Below are 19180 nucleotides of genomic sequence, written 5' to 3'. Positions count from 1 at the left end.
ACAGCATGACTCTCATTCAGGGATGACCTTGAAGGTCAGTGGTAAAGAAAAATCTTCCTTGTGGTTGGAACTTTGGGCAACATGTTTGATTTTCTGGAGTGAGAAATGGCCAGAGGTATGAATCTACTGGTTATTGACTCAAGATTCAGTCATTAATGGTTTGGCCATGTGGTCAAGGACTTGGAAAGAACAGGAATGGAAGATTGAGGTAATAGGGTTCTCTAGAGAACAGAACCAACATTGGTAGATGAATAGATTTTTTAAAAAAGATTTATTTATTAGAGAGAGTGAGCATACACATAGAGGGAGAGAGAAACTTAAGCAGAGTCTGTACTAAGTGTGGAGCCCAACATGGGGCTTGATTGCACAACCCTGAGATTATGACCTGAGCTGAAACTGTTAGACACTTAACTGATTGCATCACCAGGTGCCCCGATAGATAGATATTTTAAGGAATTGGCTCATACGATTGTGGAGGCTTTGTGTGTCCAAAATCTAATGGAGTAGGCCAGCAGGCTGGAGACTCTGAGAAGAGCTGCAGTTTGAGTTGAAAGGCCATCTGCTGGAAAAATTCTTTCTTGGTGGGAGTGGGTGAGTATCAGTCTTTGTTCTGTTAAGGCCTTCAATGGAATGGCACATGCACACTGTGGAGGGCAGTCTGCTTTACTCAAAATCCACTGATTTAAATCTTAATTTTATCCAAAGAACACTCTCACAAAAACAGAATAATGTTTAACCCAAGTTCTGGGCACCATGGCCAAGCCAACTTAATAAGTAAATTACCATCACAATTGATGAAAGTAAGTCTGGAGAAGAGGTATGTGGATGGACCTCCCTGAAAGGACACAGACTTTGAAGATAGTGTACATGTAAATGCCCACCAAAAGGCGTCTGTTGCAGAGGAGACACTTAAAAATAGATGGACAAAAATGGCATACTCTGAATGTTAGTTAGCCTCACTCCCCGCCACCCTAGTGCTTGCTCAGTGGGCCCATGAACAGAGTTGACCGGGATGGCAGGAATAGGGTCCATGGCATGGTCTCTGCAATGTGTACTTCCTCTTAACCAAGACTGACCTAACACTGCTGCTGAGTGCTAATCTGCAGAGACAAGTGCTAATCCCTGGTATGGCACCATTACTTGTGGGCACCAGCTAGCCATCTGGTGGCAGATGGATTACATTGCTCCATCATGGAAGGGGCAGAGATTTGCTTTACAGGACCCATATTAGTAGTAAAGTTTAATGAAAAATACAACAATATCAAAGGTTAATGAAAAAGTATAGAAACCAAAATAGGCAGGATTACTGAGGGCTCAAACCTTTTGGGAATGAGAGTTTAGGTCACTCCTTTAGGTAAAGAACCTTGACCAGTTGAGGTTCTCATTTAGGGCAGGGGAAATACAGAATGTACAGTGAAAGAAGAAAGCTAGCAATATTGGTTACAGCCTTGTGACAAATTACAGAAAGAATTGTAGTAGTTTTGCTTCTTTTTTTTTTTTGAGTTTTTCTTCATTGATTTTTTAATCATTTTTTTCATCATGATACTTTTTAATTCCCATCCCCCTAATCCCCCACCTCCCCTTTTGTAATCACCAGTTCTCTACACTTAACAGTCTGTTTCTTGGCTTGTCTCTCTGTTTCCTTTGCTCATTTGTTTTGTCGCTTAAATTCCACATATGAATGAGATCATATGATATTTGTCTTTCTCTGACTTATTTCTAACTGACTTATTTCTAACTGATTTCTCTAGCTCTATCATGTTGTTGCAAATGGCAAGATTTCATTCTTTTTTTTAAAGATTTTATTTATTCATGAGACACACACACACACACACACACACACACACACACACACAGAGACAGAGAGAGAGAGAGAAGCAGGCTCCATGCAGAGAGCCTGGACTCAACTCAATCCCGGGTCTCCAGGATCACGCCCTGGGCTGAAGGCAGCACTAAACCACTGAGCCACCTGGGCTGCCTGATTTCATTCTTTTTTATGACCAAATAATATTCTATTGTGTACACACATGCGCAACACACACACACACACACACACACCCCACTTCTTTGTCCATTCATCTGTCGATGGAAACCTGGACTGCTTCCATTGTTTGGCTATTGTGAATAGTGCTGCAATAAACATAGGGGGTGCATGTATTCCTTTGAATAATTTGTGTTTTTGTATTTTCTGGGTATATACTCAGTAGTGTGATTACTGGATCATAGGGTAGTTCTATTTTTAATTTTTTGAGTAACTTCCATACTCTTCCACAGTGGCTGCACCAGTTTGCATTCCTACCAGCAGTGCACAGGGTTCCTTTTTCTCCACATCATTACCAATACTTGTTTCTTGTGTTTTTGATTTTAGCCATTCTGACAGGTATGAGGTGCTGTCTCCCTGTAGTTGTGATTTGCATTTCCCTGATGATGAGTGATGTTGAGCATCTTTTGATGTACCTATTGGCCATCTAGATGTCTTCTTTGGAAATATCTGTTCATGTCTCTGCCCATTTTTTATTGGATTGTTTTCTGGTTATTGGGTTGTATCAGTTCTTTGTATATTTTGTATACTAACTCTTTATTGGAGACATCATTTGCAAATGTCTCCTCTCATACAGTATGTTGCCTTTTAGTTTTGTTTATGATAGTTACTTTTGCTGCATAGAAATTGTTTATTTTTATGTAGTCCCAGTAGTTTATTTTTGCTTTTATTTCCTCTGCCTCAGGAGACATATCTAGAGAAATGTTGCTGTGGCTGATGTCATATTATTGCCTGTGCTCTCTTCTAGGATTTTTATGGTTTCAGGTCTCACGTTTAGGTATTGATCCATTTTGAGGTTTTTTTTGTGTGTTTAGTGAAAGAAAGTGGTCCAGTTTCATCCTTTTGCATGTGGCTGTTCAATTTTCTCAACACCATTTGTTGAAGAGACAGTCTTTTTCTCATTGCATATTCTTTCCTCCTTTGTCAAAGATTAATTGACCATATAGTTGTGCATTTATTTCTGGGTTTTCTGTTCTATTCCATTGATCTATGTGTCTCTTTTTATGCCAGTACCATACTGTTTTGAAAACTATGACTTTGTAATATAACTTGAAGTCTGTAAATGTGATACCTCCAGTTTTGTTTTTCCTTTTCAAAATTGCTTTGATATTTGAAATCTCACATGGTTCCATACTAATTTTAGGATTCTTTGTTCTAGTTCTGTGAGAAGTTTTGCTTTTCTATTTGACTGTTATATTTGGATAGGCTAACCATTTGTTCTTCTCTCCTTCCCATTTTTCCTTTATACACAAGTTATCAGAACTTAATTTTACATTTTAGGCAACAGAATATTCTAATCCAGAGCTGATGCTAAAGTTAAGGAACAATTAACATAGCCGGTAATGGATACCATGACTCTTGGGGAAAGAGTGAGACCTTCTTCACTCCTAAGAAGCATAACCCCATATTAGATAACAATCAGTTGTTTTCTTGATGTACAGAACCCAAATGTGTGTCAAGGGTGCATATGGAAGCAGAGTCCTCAAAGGGTTGGACTGTGCCAATTACCTATTTATTGTTTGGCAGCTTGAGATTCACCTTTTTTTGCCTACTCTATAAAAATGGATGCAGGCCCTTTAAATATTTTCTCCTTGCCAGCTGACGCTGAAGCATTGTCTGCAGAGGGCACTGGAGAGACATTTTAGGAGGAAAGGATTTTGCTTTCTGGTTTCAGCATTCTCACTAGACAGACTCCTGCAGCATGGGCAACTTCTCCAGCACCAGGATCCTGTAGCATTCCCCTCTTCCCCAGTGCCCGCTCCTGCAGTACCTGGTACCAGCAGCACCCGTGGCCAGCAGCCTTCCTTGGCACCCCCTCCCTCAAGTGGCTTTGTAACACAGTGCTTGCAGTAAAATGTGGCCAGTACCCTAGAGCGCTGATTTTAAGTGAGCTCCAGATTTCTAGCTGATTTCACCAGTCCAGCACTAAACATCTCTGCTGTCTCCAACAAGGTCTGGATCTCAGCCCTGGCGGGTTTCTTCCTTGGGTTTAGTCTTAAGGGTTTGACTTCTCTTTGTATCTGATACTTTTATATTCTTCAGAGTCTTACTGGGCAATCCCTCATGGCTCGAATCCTGTTATAGTTAACACTTCCTTATATTAAACTTAAATCTGTTCAAATTATCATGGAATTTCTTTCCTGACTGGACTCAGACACTTGTCTGGACACTTGTCTTGAGGGAGCCAAAAAGGTGGCTCTACCACCTTTTATTACCTAGCTGTTATTGTGTCCTCCCAAAACTCAAACATTGAAGTCCCAACCTCTAGTACCTCAGAACTGTATTTGGAGATAGGTCTTTTAATGAGGTAATTAAATTAAAATGAGGCTTTTAGGGTGGGCCCTAATCCAGTGTAACTAGTGTCCTCATAAGAAGAGGAAAGTTGGACACACAGACACAGGGGTGCATGCATAGAGGGGCGACCATGTGAAAAGCCAGTAAGAAGGTAGTCATCTACAGGCTAAGGAGAGAGGCCTGAGAAGAATCCGACCTGCCAACACCTTAATCTCAGATCTCCAACCTCCAAAACTGTGAGAAAACAAATGTCTGTACTTTAAGCCACCAGTCTTATGGCAGCCCCCAGCAGATTAATACACTAGCCTCGCAGTCAGGCAGGGTCATCCACCACGCTCTATTTCGTAGAAATGAGTCACTAAGTTCAGCCCCACGGAAAAGGGGATGGAAATAGATACCCCTTATTGATGAAGGAGCATCAGAGAATTTGTGGACATATTTTAAAATCATCACAAAGGCATAGCAGGAAGGCAGCCAGATAGAATATAATAGTCATTTGGCTTTGGATGCTGGGAAGTCTAACAATTCAGATTTGGGGGAGGTACTGTTGCTAGGACATGAAGATGGGTTGGAAATGGAAGTGAGAGTGTGGGAAGCGAAAAGACTGAATTCTGGTTTGGGAACTGCCCAGCTGGACAGAGGGTCCTGACATTGCCGGAGAGACAAAGATCATGTCTGATGTGGAAAAGTCATAAACTCAGTCTTGGACATATTGTTTATGGTGCTTTGGAGACATCAAAATGGAGATGTCCAATAGTCACTTGGATTCATGAGAGACTTCTTTCTTTAGTAATAATTAAACCATCATGCATGAAAAAGATTGCTTAGGAATACTACTGAGTGAGAAGGTAAGGAGCATGCCTTGAGAGATGCCAACATCCACAGGTTGGACAGAGGAAGGGAAGTCTGAATGAGACTGAGATGGAGGAGGGAACTAAAGTGTGTTATAGCTGGAGACTTACCAGTTCAGATCATGTATGGCTGCAAGTAACAGGGATCCAAAATAACAGTGGCTTAAAAAAGGATTTTTTCTTTCACTTATGTGAAAGACCAAAACCCCCATCTGTCACCCCTAGCAACCATTAATCTGTTCTCCATCTCTGTAATTTTGAGATGTTCTATAAATGGTATCATACAGAATGTGACCTTTTGAGATTGGCCTTTTTCACTCAGCATAATCCCCTTGAGATCTATGCAAGTGATTGTGGATATCCAAAGTTGTTTCCTTTTTATTGTTCACGGTATGGATGTACCCACGTTTTGTTTAGCCAGTCACCTATTGTAAAACATTTTGGTTGTTTCCATAGTTTTAGCCATTACAAATAGAACTGCTATGAACAATCATGTATAGGTTTTCATTTCTCTGGGATAAATGCCCAGGATTACAGTTTCTGGGCCATATGGTAAATGCATGTTTAGTTTTTAAGAAACAGCCAAACTGTATTCTGGAGTGTCTATAGCATTTGACATTCCCATCAGCAAGATATAAGAGATCCAGTTATCTGCATCCTTTCTAGCATTTGCTATTGCCACTATTTTTTTAATTGTTCTAATAATTGTTCAGTGAAGGCTCATTGTGGTCTTAATTTGCATCCCCCTGATCTCTATAGAGATGTTGAACATCTTTTCATGTGCCATCTGTTTAGTTTCTTCAGTGAAACATCTCTTCGTGTCTATCCATTTTGCAATTAGATTGTTTTTATTTTCTCTGTTGATTTTTCAGGGTTTTTCTTTTTCTTTTTTTTAACTGAAGTGTAGTTGACTCTATTTTACATTAGTTTCGGGTATACAACCTAGTGATTAGACAAGTCTGTATGCTGTGGCAGTTTTTATGTATACTAGATACGAGTTCTTTGTCAGATATACAGTTTGCAGATATTTTTCTTTGCCTGTAGTTTGTTCTTTCATCCTCTTAACATCCTTTTGCAGAGCAAAAGTTTTTAATTATGATGAAGTCTACTACTTGGTGTTTTTTCCCCCTGTATTATGCTTTTTGGGGTAATATCTAAGAACCTTTCACTAAGCCATATGTCTCAAAGATTTTCCCCTATATTTTCTTCTAAAAACTTGATAACTTTACATTTTAAATTTAACTCTGTGATCCGTGGGACCCCTGGGTGGCTCAGCGGTTGGGCGGCTGCCTTAGGCTCAGGTTGTGATCCCAGGATCTGGGATCGAGTCACACATCGGGGTCCTGTGAGGAGCCTGCTTCTCCCTCTGTCTGTGTCTCTGCCTCTCTCTCTCTCTTTGTATCTCTCATGAATAAATAAATAAATCTTTAAAAATAAATAAATCTGTGATCCATTTTAAGTTAAATTTTGTATAAGATATGAAATTTGAGTCAATGTTCATTTTTAAAGAGATGGATGTCCAGTTGTTCAGCACCATTTTTTGCAAAGACTATCTTTCCTTCATTGAATTGCTTTTGTATCTTTCTCAAAAACCAGATGAGCATATTTCTGTGGGTCCATTTATGGGTTCTTTTTTCTGTTCCATTGATCTGTCTGTTCCTCTGCCAATACCACATAATCTTGATTAGAGTAACTGCATAATAAGTCTTGAAATCAGGTTGACTGATTATTCTCACTTTATTATTCTTTTGCAAAATTGTTTTTTTAAAGTTTTGGGGTTTTTTGATGATTTTATTTATTTATTCATGAAAGAGAAAGAGAGAGAGAGAGAGGCAGAGACATAGGCTGAGGGAGAAGCAGGCTTCCTTCAAGGAGCCCGATGCAGGACTCAATCCCAGATCCCAGGATCACGCCCTGGGCCAAAGGCTGATGCTCAACACTGAGCCACCCAGGCATCCCTGCAAAAGTGTTTATTCTAATTCCTTTGCCTTTCAATGCAAATTTTAGAATAGTCTTGCTAAAAATCTATGGGACATAGGTAGGAATGTATTAAACCTGTATATCAGTTTGTGGAGAATTAACATCTTCACTATGTTAAGTCTTCCAATCTATGACATGGTATGTGTCTCATTATTTTGATCTTTTATTTCTTTAAGATTTTATTTATTCATGAGACACACACACACACACACACACACACACACACAGGCAGAGACACAGGGAGAGGGAGAAGCAAGCTCCATGCAGGGAGCCTAATGTGAGACTCGATCCAGGGACTCCAGGATCATGCCCTGGGCCAAAGGCAGACACTAAACTGTTGAGCCACCCAGGGATCCCTGATCTTTTATTTCTTTTATCAGTATTTTATAGTTTTTAGCATACAGGTCCTACACATGTTTTGTTAGATTTGCACCTAAGTATTTGTTTTTGAGCAAATAATACTATATTTTTAAATTTCAGGATGCACATTTTCATTGCTAGTATATAGAAGTACAGTTGATCTTGTACTCTGTGGCCTTCTTGAATTCATATATTATTCCCAGGAGGTTTTCCTCCCACTATGAATTTTCTATGAAGACAACCATTTCATTTGCAAATAGAGATAGTTTCATTTCTTATTTTCCAATCTTTATGCTTTTTTCCCTCTTTCATTGCCTTATTACACTAGCTAGAATTTCCAGTACTGTGATAATTCAGAGTGGTAGCAGGATGCCTAGGTGGCTCAGTCCATAGGTATCTAACTCTTGATTTCAGCTCAGGTCATGATCTCAGGGTCTTGAGATGGAGACCCAAGACAGGCTCTGCACTCAGCAAGGAGTCTGCTTGAGTTTCTCTCTCTCCCTCTGCCCCTTCACTTACTTGTACTAAACATACATACATACATACTTAAAAAAAAAAAAGATTGGTAGGAATGAGAATTCTCTCTTTGTTCCCAATTTTAGGGGGAGATTCAATTTTTCTTTTTTTTTTAATTTTTTTTAAACATTTTTATTTATTTATGACAGTCACAGAGAGAGAGAGAGGCAGGGACATAGGCAGAGGGAGAAGCAGGCTCCATGCACCGAGAGCCCGACGTGGGATTCGATCCCGGGTCTCCAGGATCGCGCCCTGGGCCAAAGGCAGGCGCCAAACCGCTGCACCACCCAGGGATCCCTCAATTTTTCACCATTACCTATGATGTTAACTGTAGGCTTTTTGTTAGATATTCCTTATTAGAATAAGGAATTCTCTGAGAGTATTTGTCATGAATGGGTGTTGAATTCTGTCAAATTTTTCTACATTAATATGACTTTGTGATTTTTTTTTAGCTTATTAATATGGTGGATCTATTGAGTAATTTTTAAATATTGAACATGCCTTGCATTCCTGGAATAAACTCTATTTGGTCACGGCAGAGAATTTTCTTTCTATATTACTGAATTATATTTGCTAATATTTTGTTAGGGACTTTGCATCTGCATTCATGGGAAATATTGGTTTGTAGTTTCCTTTTTTTTTTTTTGGTACTGTCTTTGTTTTCTGATATTGGGTAATACTAGCTTCATAAAACGAATTGAGACATGTTCCTTCCTATTTTCTGAAATAGATTATGTAGAATTGGTGTGCATTCTTTAAACATTTGGTAGAATTCTCCAATGAAACAGTCTGGGACCGGATGTTTCTTTTTTAGGAGTTTTAAGTTGCAAATTCAATTTGCTTAATAGATACAGTGCTATCCAAATTATCTCTTTCATTTTGGGTGAATTGTGATGGGCTGTATTTCAAGGAACTGATCCATTTCGTTGAGGTTGTCAAATTTATGTATGTAGATTTGTTCATAGTATCCTCTTACTATCTTTTAGATGATGGTCTTTAATGACATCACCTGTGTCTTTCTTGTCCAGAAGCAGAAGTCCTTTCCTTGGCATTTGGAAGGTGTGGTCCTAAACCTTTGCCTAAGTTATGTATTCCCCTGTCGCCCTGTCTCCCTGATCCTTACATGATGGGTCCCCTGACTGGGGTTTATGCCAGGCTCTCTCTACCACAGTCTTCCTGATCAGATTTACCCTCATTTCTATCCATATGCAGACCTCTTCCTTCAAGCTAGACTAGAACCCTAAGTTCCTAGACCTGTGTCTCCAACTGCCTACCCTGCAGTGCTCCCTTGAATGTGTTACAGGCACATTAAATACAGCCCATCCAAAACTGAGTTCACCATCCTCTCCCCAGATCTGCTGCCCCTCTAGAACCCTAGTCTCCACGAATGGCAGTACCATTTCCTGGCCAGAGACCTAGGAATTGGCCTTGGACCTCCTCCCCCTTTCACACCTACTTCTTGTCATCATCATTGAGGGCTGTCAGTTGTACATTGTAAACATCTCTGGATTCTTACCATCTTTGCCACACACCAAGCCACCCACCTGCACCATTGCTGTCACCTGCATCAGTCTTATCCGGACACTTTGCCTTAGAAGAGTGGCCAGAGCAAAAGTTCTCAAATGCACATCCAACCATGGCACACCCCGTGAGGTCTCCTGTGTACTTAGATAAGGCTCAGACTCCCTTTCTTGGGACAAGTAAAGCCCTGGATGATCTGGCCCATGGTTAAGTCTTGGGCATCTTGCCCAGATCCCTTTGTAAGTCTCCCTATGCCAGAGCCCCACAACCGTACTGGATTGTAACTGCCTGTTTAATTAAACAACACGTGCACTAGAATGCCTGTTCTTTGATTCTGGAGGTTATGCTTCCCACTCTCCTGCCCTAGGCCCAACACAGTGTATGTGAAGATAAGGCTGCTTGAAAATGGGAGTAAAGGTTGCACTTGGGGTCAAAATCGCTGGTTCCACTACTCACACTCCTCGTGCCACCTGGAGCAAAGCACTTCCGCCTCGGGTTTCCCATATGCAGAATGGGTGCAATCATTCTTCCTCTTTTCAGTGATATAATCAGAAAACAGATATTCGTCGCTGTGAACCAGGACGCCGTAATTTGGTCTCCTCCACCACCTTTTCCCAACAATCTAAATGGTGCGTGGCCCGAAGCAGGACCCAACGCAGGTGGCCGCAGATTTTCAGGAAGCACTCGCTGTCAGATCGCTGCAGGTGCAGGGAGCCTCAAGTGTCCGGGAATTTTGCCTCAGGCAAAGGCTGGCCCCACCTGCCCCAGCTCCGCCCAGACGCCTGAGGAAACCCCAGAGAGACCGGCCGCCCTCAGGCGCGAGGCCCGCCCCCTCCCTGACTTGGCTTCCGGGGCAGAGCGAGGCGCCCTGCTATTGGCTGTTGCTCTCTGGCGTCACCAGGGAGCGCCCGCCCGTGCGAAAGTGTCTGAGCAGCCGCTGGGCGCAGTCGCCGTGCAGGTGTGCAGGCGCCTGCTGACCTTTGCCCCCAACCCCGTGAGCCCAAACCCGACAGCTCGGGGCGCTTGGCAAGACCGGCCGCCGCGGCCAGGTAGGTTGCGGGTGTGGGCCGGGCCGGGTCTCAGCCTCCCTCCCCGTCTGCCGCTGCGGTGGGCACGGGCCCCGGATCCTGGGCCGCTGCAGATAGATTACAGGGACGGGGTGGGCCCTCGTGAGGTCCCGCTGAGCGCCGGGGACTGAGCTGGGGGACTGGGGCAGGGGGCCGAGCAAACGTGGTGGAACGTGCCGCCCCATGTCTCAGACTGCGAGGCTTGTGTGTTTCTGCCTGGAATCTCTGCCTCTTTGCCTAAGGACCCTTTTCTAAGAGTTGAATTGGGCTCGTGCTCTGTTGCACGGTGGTAATTACCGCAAAAGCACCAGAGCCACTTTCTAATTAGTACTTTGGCAGATGATTTCTTTAAGCTTCATTCCTGCTTCTGTAAAATGGGACGTTGTACCAGAGGGGATTGCTATCGGGCAGAATGAGAACCTGACCGTACCTGTCATGTGGGAAGGGCATAGTCCGCGGGGCCTGGGGTAATCTTGGAGAGCAGGTGACCAGCCTTATCCCTGAAGCAGCAGCCAGCCTGTGACCACATTTTCCCCCGCTGACAGCAGACAAGGTGTCCATGGGCCTCTAGATGTGTTGGAGGTCCAACCCCCACCACCTCTTGAATACTTTAGCCCAAGCCAAGAATTTCAGTGTCACCTGCACTTGGATTCAAGTCCCGGGTCTTTTCTCTCCTAGGGAACTTGGACAAATCCCTTCATCTTTCTAAGCCTGTTTTTTTCATCTGAAGTGGGGCTAACAGTACCTACCTTCCACAATTGTCAAGAGAATCTAATCAGGCATTGTAGGTAAAGCACTTAAAATAAGACCTGGCATTCATTGAGAGCAGTAACTATTTCATCAGTGTGTGGAGCGTCTGCATGCATTTTGGTTTTAACAGATTTTTTTGACAGCATGGTTGTATAAGACAGGAGGGTGGAAATTTCAAAGCTCCTGGTTTTCTGGTTGAACTCCTTGGCCACTGCAGTGGTCAGATCAGTGACTTGGGTCTAATGAGTCTTTAACTGAACATGGCAAGTTGAACCATCAGGTGAGGACCAGGAATCTGGGACTACCTCCACGTGCCTGAGCATAAAGGGCTACTTTTTAAAGCAAGACCATGCAGGGCAGGGACTGTTTGGAATGAAGGACAAACTTAAAAACAAGAGGGACGCTTGGGTGGCTCAGTGGTTGAGTATCTGCCTTTGGCTCCTGGGATCAAGTCCTGTATCGGGCTCCCTGCAGGGAGCCTGCTTCTCCCTCTGCCTATGTCTCTGCCTCTCTGTGTGTCTCTCATGAATAAATAAATAAAATCTTAAAAAAAAACAAACAAACAAGAGAATGGGGTTTGTCTTTGAGTAAAGCCTATAACTCAAAACAGGACCTGAGCCCTGTTGATACCTTCTAAGTGATTTGAGAAGGGAAGACACAGCCATGTTGACAATCACCAAGCTTTCCTAAGTAGTGAAAAGTCAATGCAGACTTCTCACATTTGCTCATTCAGCAGAGTGTAGTGTAAGGCCTTCTGTGTGCCAGGTACAGTGCTGGGCACCGTGGACTCAGCAGTGAAAGAGACAGATGTAGTCCCAGAACCCAGAGAGGAGACAGCCCAGTGATGCCTATCAGGCTTATAGGTCCTGCTCTTTGCCTACAGCCTCTTCCCTCAGGTAGCCTGAACTTCAGCAGGAGAAACTAAATAATTACTGTCTGGAGAGGTTGGTGTGGGCTGCTTCTAGAAGGCTAGGATAGCCTGGTAGGGGTTTGGACTTGGTAATGTGAGCAGTAGAAAGCATTTTCAGTAGAGGGGTTATAGGATCAAACTGGCATTTTTATGCCAGTGGGGGTGCCTGGGTGGCTCAGTTGGTTAAGTGTCTGCCTTTGGCTCAGGTCATGATCTCAAGGTCCTGGGATCAGCCCTGCATCGGGGTCCCTGCTCAGCAGAGATTGTACTTCTTCCTCTCCCTCTGCTCCTCCCCCTGCCCGCGCACACATGCATTCTCTCTCTCTGAAATAAAATCTCAAATAGATAAATAATAGATAAATGCTTGTACGCATGCCTATGAAAGCTGTGAAGCCAGTTTCACCAGTGGTCACTTGTCCATGCAGGGCCCTACTCTTAGCTAATTTCTAGTCCTGCGTATTTTAGCTCAGCACAACACAACTTCCTCGGAGAAACTAGACAAAGGCAGGATACTTTATCTTCACAGCAGCAGTCCCAGTTGTTGGGTCTTACTTATGACATCAGTTGTTCACATCAGTCTCTCCTGAAAGCAGGATGGCAGAGCCGAGGGTGTCTGATCTCTAGTTTGCCCAGTGCCTTGGTGGTGCCAGGTACAGTGTAAGCCTTCAGAAAGCACTGGTTGAAGGAATGCTGGAATCCCTGCCATCTAGATTAATGCCTGGCATGAAGTAGTCCTCTAGAAATGTTTCATTCCACACATTGAATTGAGCAAAAAATCACATTATAAAGTGTAACAGGGTGAAACAACTAATAAATGTGGACCACTTCCAGGAGTGTGCTGTGTCAGGCAGGGATGGCTGATGAGGCCAAAGGGCTTGGGCTGCAGCTCAGAGAACTATGGATCCTGCTGGTGGTTTCAGTGTCCTCTGTCCCCTAGGACCCACGTTTTTCTTCATAGGTTCTGATGCTGGTCTCCTGTAGAAAGTTGCTCACAACTCTGCTGCAGGCGCAGAAGTGGCCCTTTCAACCCTCCAGAAATATGAGACTGGTACAGTTCCAAGCACCCCACCTGTTGGGACCTCACCTGGGCTTGGAGTCAGGGAATGGCGGGGGGGTCATCAATCTCAACACCTTTGACCCCACACTGCCCAAGACGATGATGGAGTTCCTGGAGCAGGGAGAGGCTACTCTCTCAGTGGCAAGAAGGTAAATCAGCAGGCAGCATAGCCCTACAATGGCTGCCGTGCTACCCCTCCCCCTTCCCACCCCTATTCCTGCCCTGGGAAACAACCACTCTTTTGCAAGTGAGGAAGGTAACCCTACCTTTCCTTTCTCACCTATTCTCTTAGTGAAGAGCCTTAGAAATCTTGTATGACATCCTCAGGCCCAGGGATGGTGATTAACTATCTCAAGGCCAGACGTTCAGTGGTGGAGCCAGAACTCTCCTTTGTCACACTGCCTTCCCCAGGGGATTAAGTTCCTGTCTACCTGAGGAGTCTGGGACCTGGGCTCCCAGGAGGCATCTTGGGAAGCTTGAGGGAGTCTTTGAACGCTTGGCTCCTTAGAGGAGAGAGGACTGCAAAGAGATGTTCTTAAAGGTGGTTCTTGGGTTTGGGCTAGATTAGGTAGGGACTTCCCTCAAGCCAGGAGCTGTATGGAATCTGATAAACAATAAAATAAGAACCACTTTAGTTATTATTTTTACATATTAAACTGGTAAAAATACAAATGTTTTGACAGCGCAGTGTTGGTAACAAGTATGTTTCCTATATTGTCATAGTCGCAAAAGATTGGAAACTACTTCCATGTCCCTCATCAGGTAATTGGGTGTATCTGTACTGTGCAGGTATACACAGTCATATCAAAAAAGGGGAAAGCTATATACTGTTATGCGGATATCTCCCAAAAATATATATTTTTAAAAGATGTATTTAGTGTACTATCATTTGTGTAAAAAAAAAAAAAAAGCACAGGAGGAGAAGAGTATATGTAGAGCAACCATGAAGAGCTCCATAGGACATAGTAGCTGTGTCCAAGGATGGAGAAGGGTGACTAGGAGAAGGGGTGGAAGAGAGGGCTTTCCAATCCCCTTACATGACATGTATTACCTAATGGGAGAAAGGAAACCAACACTGTGCTGATAACAGTGGTCTGATATCAAAGGATAATAGCTGGGTTTGATTTGCATACTGATTGTGATGGTTGATAGATCTAGAAGATATATTTATTTGAAAAAGCAAAACTTGCAGCTGCGGTAGTACCTACCACCTCAGCATGCCCAAGCGTTGCCGGCCTGTTCCTAATCAGTCCTTCTCTTCTGCTCTGGTCTCTACAGAGCTTTGGCTGCCCAGTTGCCAGTCCTACCACGGTCAGAGGTGACCTTCCTGGCCCCAGTCACACGGCCAGACAAGGTGGTATGTGTGGGAATGAATTATGTAGACCACTGCAAAGAGCAGAATGTTCCTGTGCCAAAGGAGCCTATCATCTTCAGCAAGTTTGCCAGCTCCATCGTGGGGCCCTATGATGAGGTCATCCTCCCACCAGAGAGCCAGGTCAGTGCCTCCTCATAGGCCCCCTGAGTCAAGGGCCCAGCATAGGGGGCTTAGCACTCAGCATCCAGCCTAAAGGAGCTACCTGTTGCTTAGTAGTGCTTTCAGCAGAAACTACAGGGGATTATTCAGTGTAAGGCTGGTCTCAGGTAAAAAAAAAAAAAAAGAGAGATCAACATATTGCAAAAATAATATACCTTAATTATTTTTTTAAAAATTCCGCATGCATCTCCTAAGAATAAGTACAATGTCCTATGTGACATGTCCTAATAACCACTATCACCACTAAGAAAATTAACATGAATAATACCTAATATGTAGTCTAATGGGGAATATTCCCAGTTGCCCGCAAAGATGACTTTTTTGCTTGTTGAACCAGGATCTTTCAAGGTCATGCAGTGTACTTGGTTATGTCTCTTTAGTGCTTTTAGTCTGGAACAGGGATCACAGACTTTTTCAAAGGGTCAATCAGTAAATAATAGACTGTGAATGCCACAGAGTGTCTGTTGCAACAGCTCATCTTTGCCCCTGTCATGTGAAAGCAGCCGTGGATGATACATAAATGAGTGAATATGGCTGTGTTCCAGAAAAACTATTTGTAAAAGGACCCAGCTAGCTGGATCTGGCCCATGGGCCATAGTTTACTGACTTCTGATATCAAACAATCCCCCTGCCCTTTTCTTTCATGCCACTGACTTGGAAGAATCCTGGCAGGTTGTTTTTAGCATATTCACACTCTGTTTCCTCATGATTAGATTTAGGTTAAACATTTTTGTCAAGAATTCTACATAGAGGAATTAGTTAGTTAGTTCATTTGGGCTGCTATAACAAAATACCACAGACTAGGGGCTTTTAAACCACAGAAATTTTTTTCTGGAGGCTGGGAATACCGGATCAGGTGCTGATACATTTGGTGCTTGTTGAGAGCTGACTTCCTGGTTCATAGGTGACTGTGTTTTTGCGGTTTTCTCACATGGAAGCTCTCTGGGGTCTCTTTTATAAGGACATTTAACCCTATTCATTAGGGCTTTGCCTTCATCACCTAGTCACTTCCCAAAGGCTCTGCCTCCTAGTATCATCACATTGGGGGTTGGGCTTCAAGATAGGAATTTGGGGGTAGGGGTATATGCAGTCTGAAGCACCAGATGTGCACTGCACCCCATTGGGAGGCTTATGTCAGATGGTCCTAAAGTTTGGTCACTTGGCTTATTTGACATTCACTAGATCTCTTCATGGGAAAGGTGCATTTCACTGTGATAATTAATAAACAGCCTACAGGGTGGGAAGCTGAGACCCTGTGACTACCTTTTGCCCCACAGCATTTCATCCAGGAGCCTCACCTGAATCTATTATTGTATTGGGGGTTAGAAAAAGGCTTTTTTCTTTTTTTTAAATCATGCTGCCTTCTACTATTAGCTGGCATTCTGTGAAGGAAAACTTCCTTTTTTTTACTCCTTTCCCCTTAGTAGCACTGTGTATTCCTGATTTTCATTTTTATCCAATATGTTGTAGTGCATCACTTACTTTCCTTTTTATACTTAAATGGTCTCAATTTGGCCAGTGGTTGGCTTCAAGTTGGTCCCAGGCCTGTCACTTTTTGGGTACTTCCTTGCTTTCTGGCCAAGATATTCCAGGCTCATCTTGTACCATCTTGGACCTGGGATTAGCCATTTCTGCCAAGGAACCTAGTTCTGTACAGTGGGGAGCAATGCTAGAGACCAGGTGTCAGATGTGCTCAAAGCAATTCTGCTTGTTACCATTAGAAAGAGCAGGCAGTTTCAAAGGCTAAATTGTATCTATCTTATAGTTGCATTTTGCTGATTATGGGAAAGGCTAAGCATGGTTTCCTTTTTCTGTGGCTGTGCCCATTTAAGTGAGTTAATACCTGAAAGCACTTAGGATGCTATTGGCACATAGTAATGTTAGCTATTACTTGGTATTCATTCTTTTTTGAAAGCATCAAGTGACTTGTAAATTCAGTGCCCAGACTCATGTTGCTTTTTTTTAATTTATAATCTCTACATTCAATATGGAGTTCAAACTCACAACCCCAAGATCAGAAGTCACATGCTGTACCAACTGAGCCAGCCAGGCGTCCCTCATGTTGCCTTCCACCTGTAGTCACAGTGGGGAGCTGTGCTGCCTGCCACTGCCCACGTTTTTGGGTCTACAAGCCACACTTCCCCCTCTCGTTCCTACATCTGGCTCATGGTAATGACAACTGTGGGCCCACAGCCAACCACACTGTTGAGAGACCTAGGCCCTGAAGCACAGTGTGCAGCCCCTCAGCATGAGCCCCCCGCAGAGCCAGGCAGTTCACTGCTCCTTTCTCTATAGGAGGTGGACTGGGAGGTGGAGCTGGCTGTGGTCATTGGAAAGAAAGGCAAGCGTATCAAGGTAAGGTGGAAGAGGCACCAGCTGTCTCTGGCATTGGGAAACGGTCAGCACCTACCTGCTCCCTGACTGCCTTGTTCCTTACATGTCTTTGGCTAGTTCTGGCAACTAACATGGGATGAAGGCTTTATTATGGGGATTGGTATCACCATGATGCTCTAACTTCCAAACTGGCCAAATCCCCTGTCCCCTAAAGGCCACAGATGCTATGGCACATGTGGCCGGCTTCACTGTGGCTCATGATGTAAGTGCTCGTGACTGGCAAATGAGACGCAACGGAAAGCAGTGGCTGCTGGGAAAAACCTTTGACACCTTCTGCCCCCTGGGCCCTGCCTTGGTGACCAAGGACAGTATAGCAGGTAGGTCTTGGATAGCCCACATGGGGACTCTTCCTGCTCTTGCGTGGATATGTCGGAGTAAACGAAAAGCCACACTCAGGAAATTGGAGGTGGCATTGCACAGGCCTCCTTCCATGTTCCTCACTCTAGAGGTGGTATAACTTCCTCTAGCTGCCACTATCCATGAGCATCTTTAAGTTGGAAAGAAGCAGAAGTTGGCTGTTGAGCATTGGAAAATGGCTGTCAAAAGCCTGTGCCTTTTCCCCAATAAGGGAGAGGTGAGAGTGCAACAGGACCCCCACAGCCAGTGTTACCAGGGTAGCAACAGTTCTAGTGGTGCTACCACTAGAAACAAGGGCACAGTGAGTCTGGAGGAAGGCCCATGATTAAGAGGGCAGAGCACAGCCATTTGTGTGGGGGCACGTCCATACAGTCCAGCTTTATACCACCCCATGCAGACAACATCAGTAAAGTGAACTTGTGTTCGGCTGCTCTGAGGGGTGGGGGTAAGCACATAAAGCGAAAAAGATGTAAGTGCTCGTTAGTCTGGACACTGGTAGAGATAAGCAGTCCCTTGCTCCCCTGCCATCAGGTGCAGGAGGCATCAGTGCCCCTGCCTGGGTGGTTACCCTGCTGCAGTTGACAGCTTCTGCTGGGGATAGAGGAGAGTCTGGGCCATCCCCTTCTTAACCCACCCAGCTGACCACTGGCAAATGCTCTGCTAGATGATGGATGCATGAGGACCTGAGAAGGCCAATGTCCATACAGAAAGTTCCAGGGTACGGAGTGCTGACTGGGCATAAAGTGCCAGGAACACATGCAGGGAGACAAAGCAGACAGACCTTTCACCTGGCCAGTCACAAAGCCACCCTGTGCATTTGCTTTCTGAATAAAGGGAGGGGTTTGAGGGAAAACAAGGAAAACCTCAAGGTGGTGCTTTTACACTTTTCAGATCCACACAACTTAAAGATCTGCTGCCGAGTGAATGGGGAGGTGGTCCAGAGCAGCAATACCAACCAGATGGTATTTAAGACGGAAGAGCTGATAGCTTGGGTCTCCCAGTAAGTGGGATGGGGCTCTACTCCACACACCCACCTGAGGCTGAGCCTCCCAGCCCTGGCTCTGGCCACCTCAGTCCTTGGTCTCACCTGCCTCTTCTGCCCCAGGTTCGTCACTCTTTACCCAGGGGATGTCATCCTGACTGGGACCCCCCCAGGTGTTGGTGTATTCAGGAAACCTCCAGTTTTTCTCAAGGTAGGTTGATTAAAGGCTGGAAGGGAACAAAGACCCAGAATTCCTGGCAGGCTTGAGAAATCCAGGCCTGTATGAGGCCAAAGGACTAACATACTCCTGGCCTGCTATGTTCCAGAAGGGCGATGAAGTTCAATGTGAAATCGAAGAACTAGGCATCATCATCAACAAGGTTGTGTGATGACTCTCCCAGAGGCCCTGGACTTAACAGGTGGGACATCCATTCCCACACAGTGTCAGCTGCCTCTTCCAGGCAGAGGGAGAGGAAGCTGGCTTTCCTTGTCAATAAAATTCTCAGCCAAAGCAGCAGCTTGGCTTCTGCTACAGTTTGTCATCTTTTAGGGTTTCAGGGAATAA

At 44.2% G+C, this 19180-nt stretch overlaps 1 protein-coding gene across 5 annotated transcripts; it reads left to right on the top strand.

The window, feature by feature from the left end:
- Positions 1–8680: 8680 nt before the first annotated feature.
- LOC112664436 (fumarylacetoacetate hydrolase domain-containing protein 2A) lies at positions 8681–19129 on the top strand. 5 transcript variants are annotated; one of them, XM_025454021.3, is made up of 9 exons: positions 10474–10613; positions 11310–11415; positions 13250–13497; positions 14627–14843; positions 17178–17237; positions 17431–17593; positions 18525–18633; positions 18739–18826; positions 18942–19129. In XM_025454021.3, the coding sequence occupies exons 3-9, from the start codon at positions 13256–13258 to the stop codon at positions 19002–19004; spliced, it is 942 nt and encodes a 313-aa protein (XP_025309806.1). In that variant the 5' UTR covers positions 10474–10613; positions 11310–11415; positions 13250–13255; the 3' UTR covers positions 19005–19129. The 5 variants fall into 5 exon arrangements, with proteins under 5 accessions (XP_048951443.1, XP_025309806.1, XP_025309805.1 ...); XM_025454020.3 differs by having other exon boundaries at positions 11310–11419; XM_025454019.3 differs by lacking the exon at positions 11310–11415 and having other exon boundaries at positions 10475–10613.
- Positions 19130–19180: the final 51 nt, after the last annotated feature.

Source organism: Canis lupus, chromosome 17, assembly GCF_003254725.2.
Source record: "Canis lupus dingo isolate Sandy chromosome 17, ASM325472v2, whole genome shotgun sequence".
Lineage (NCBI taxonomy): Eukaryota > Metazoa > Chordata > Mammalia > Carnivora > Canidae > Canis > Canis lupus.
The sequence above is the reverse complement of the archived record's forward strand: the minus strand, read 5'-3'. Positions and strand labels throughout refer to the sequence as shown.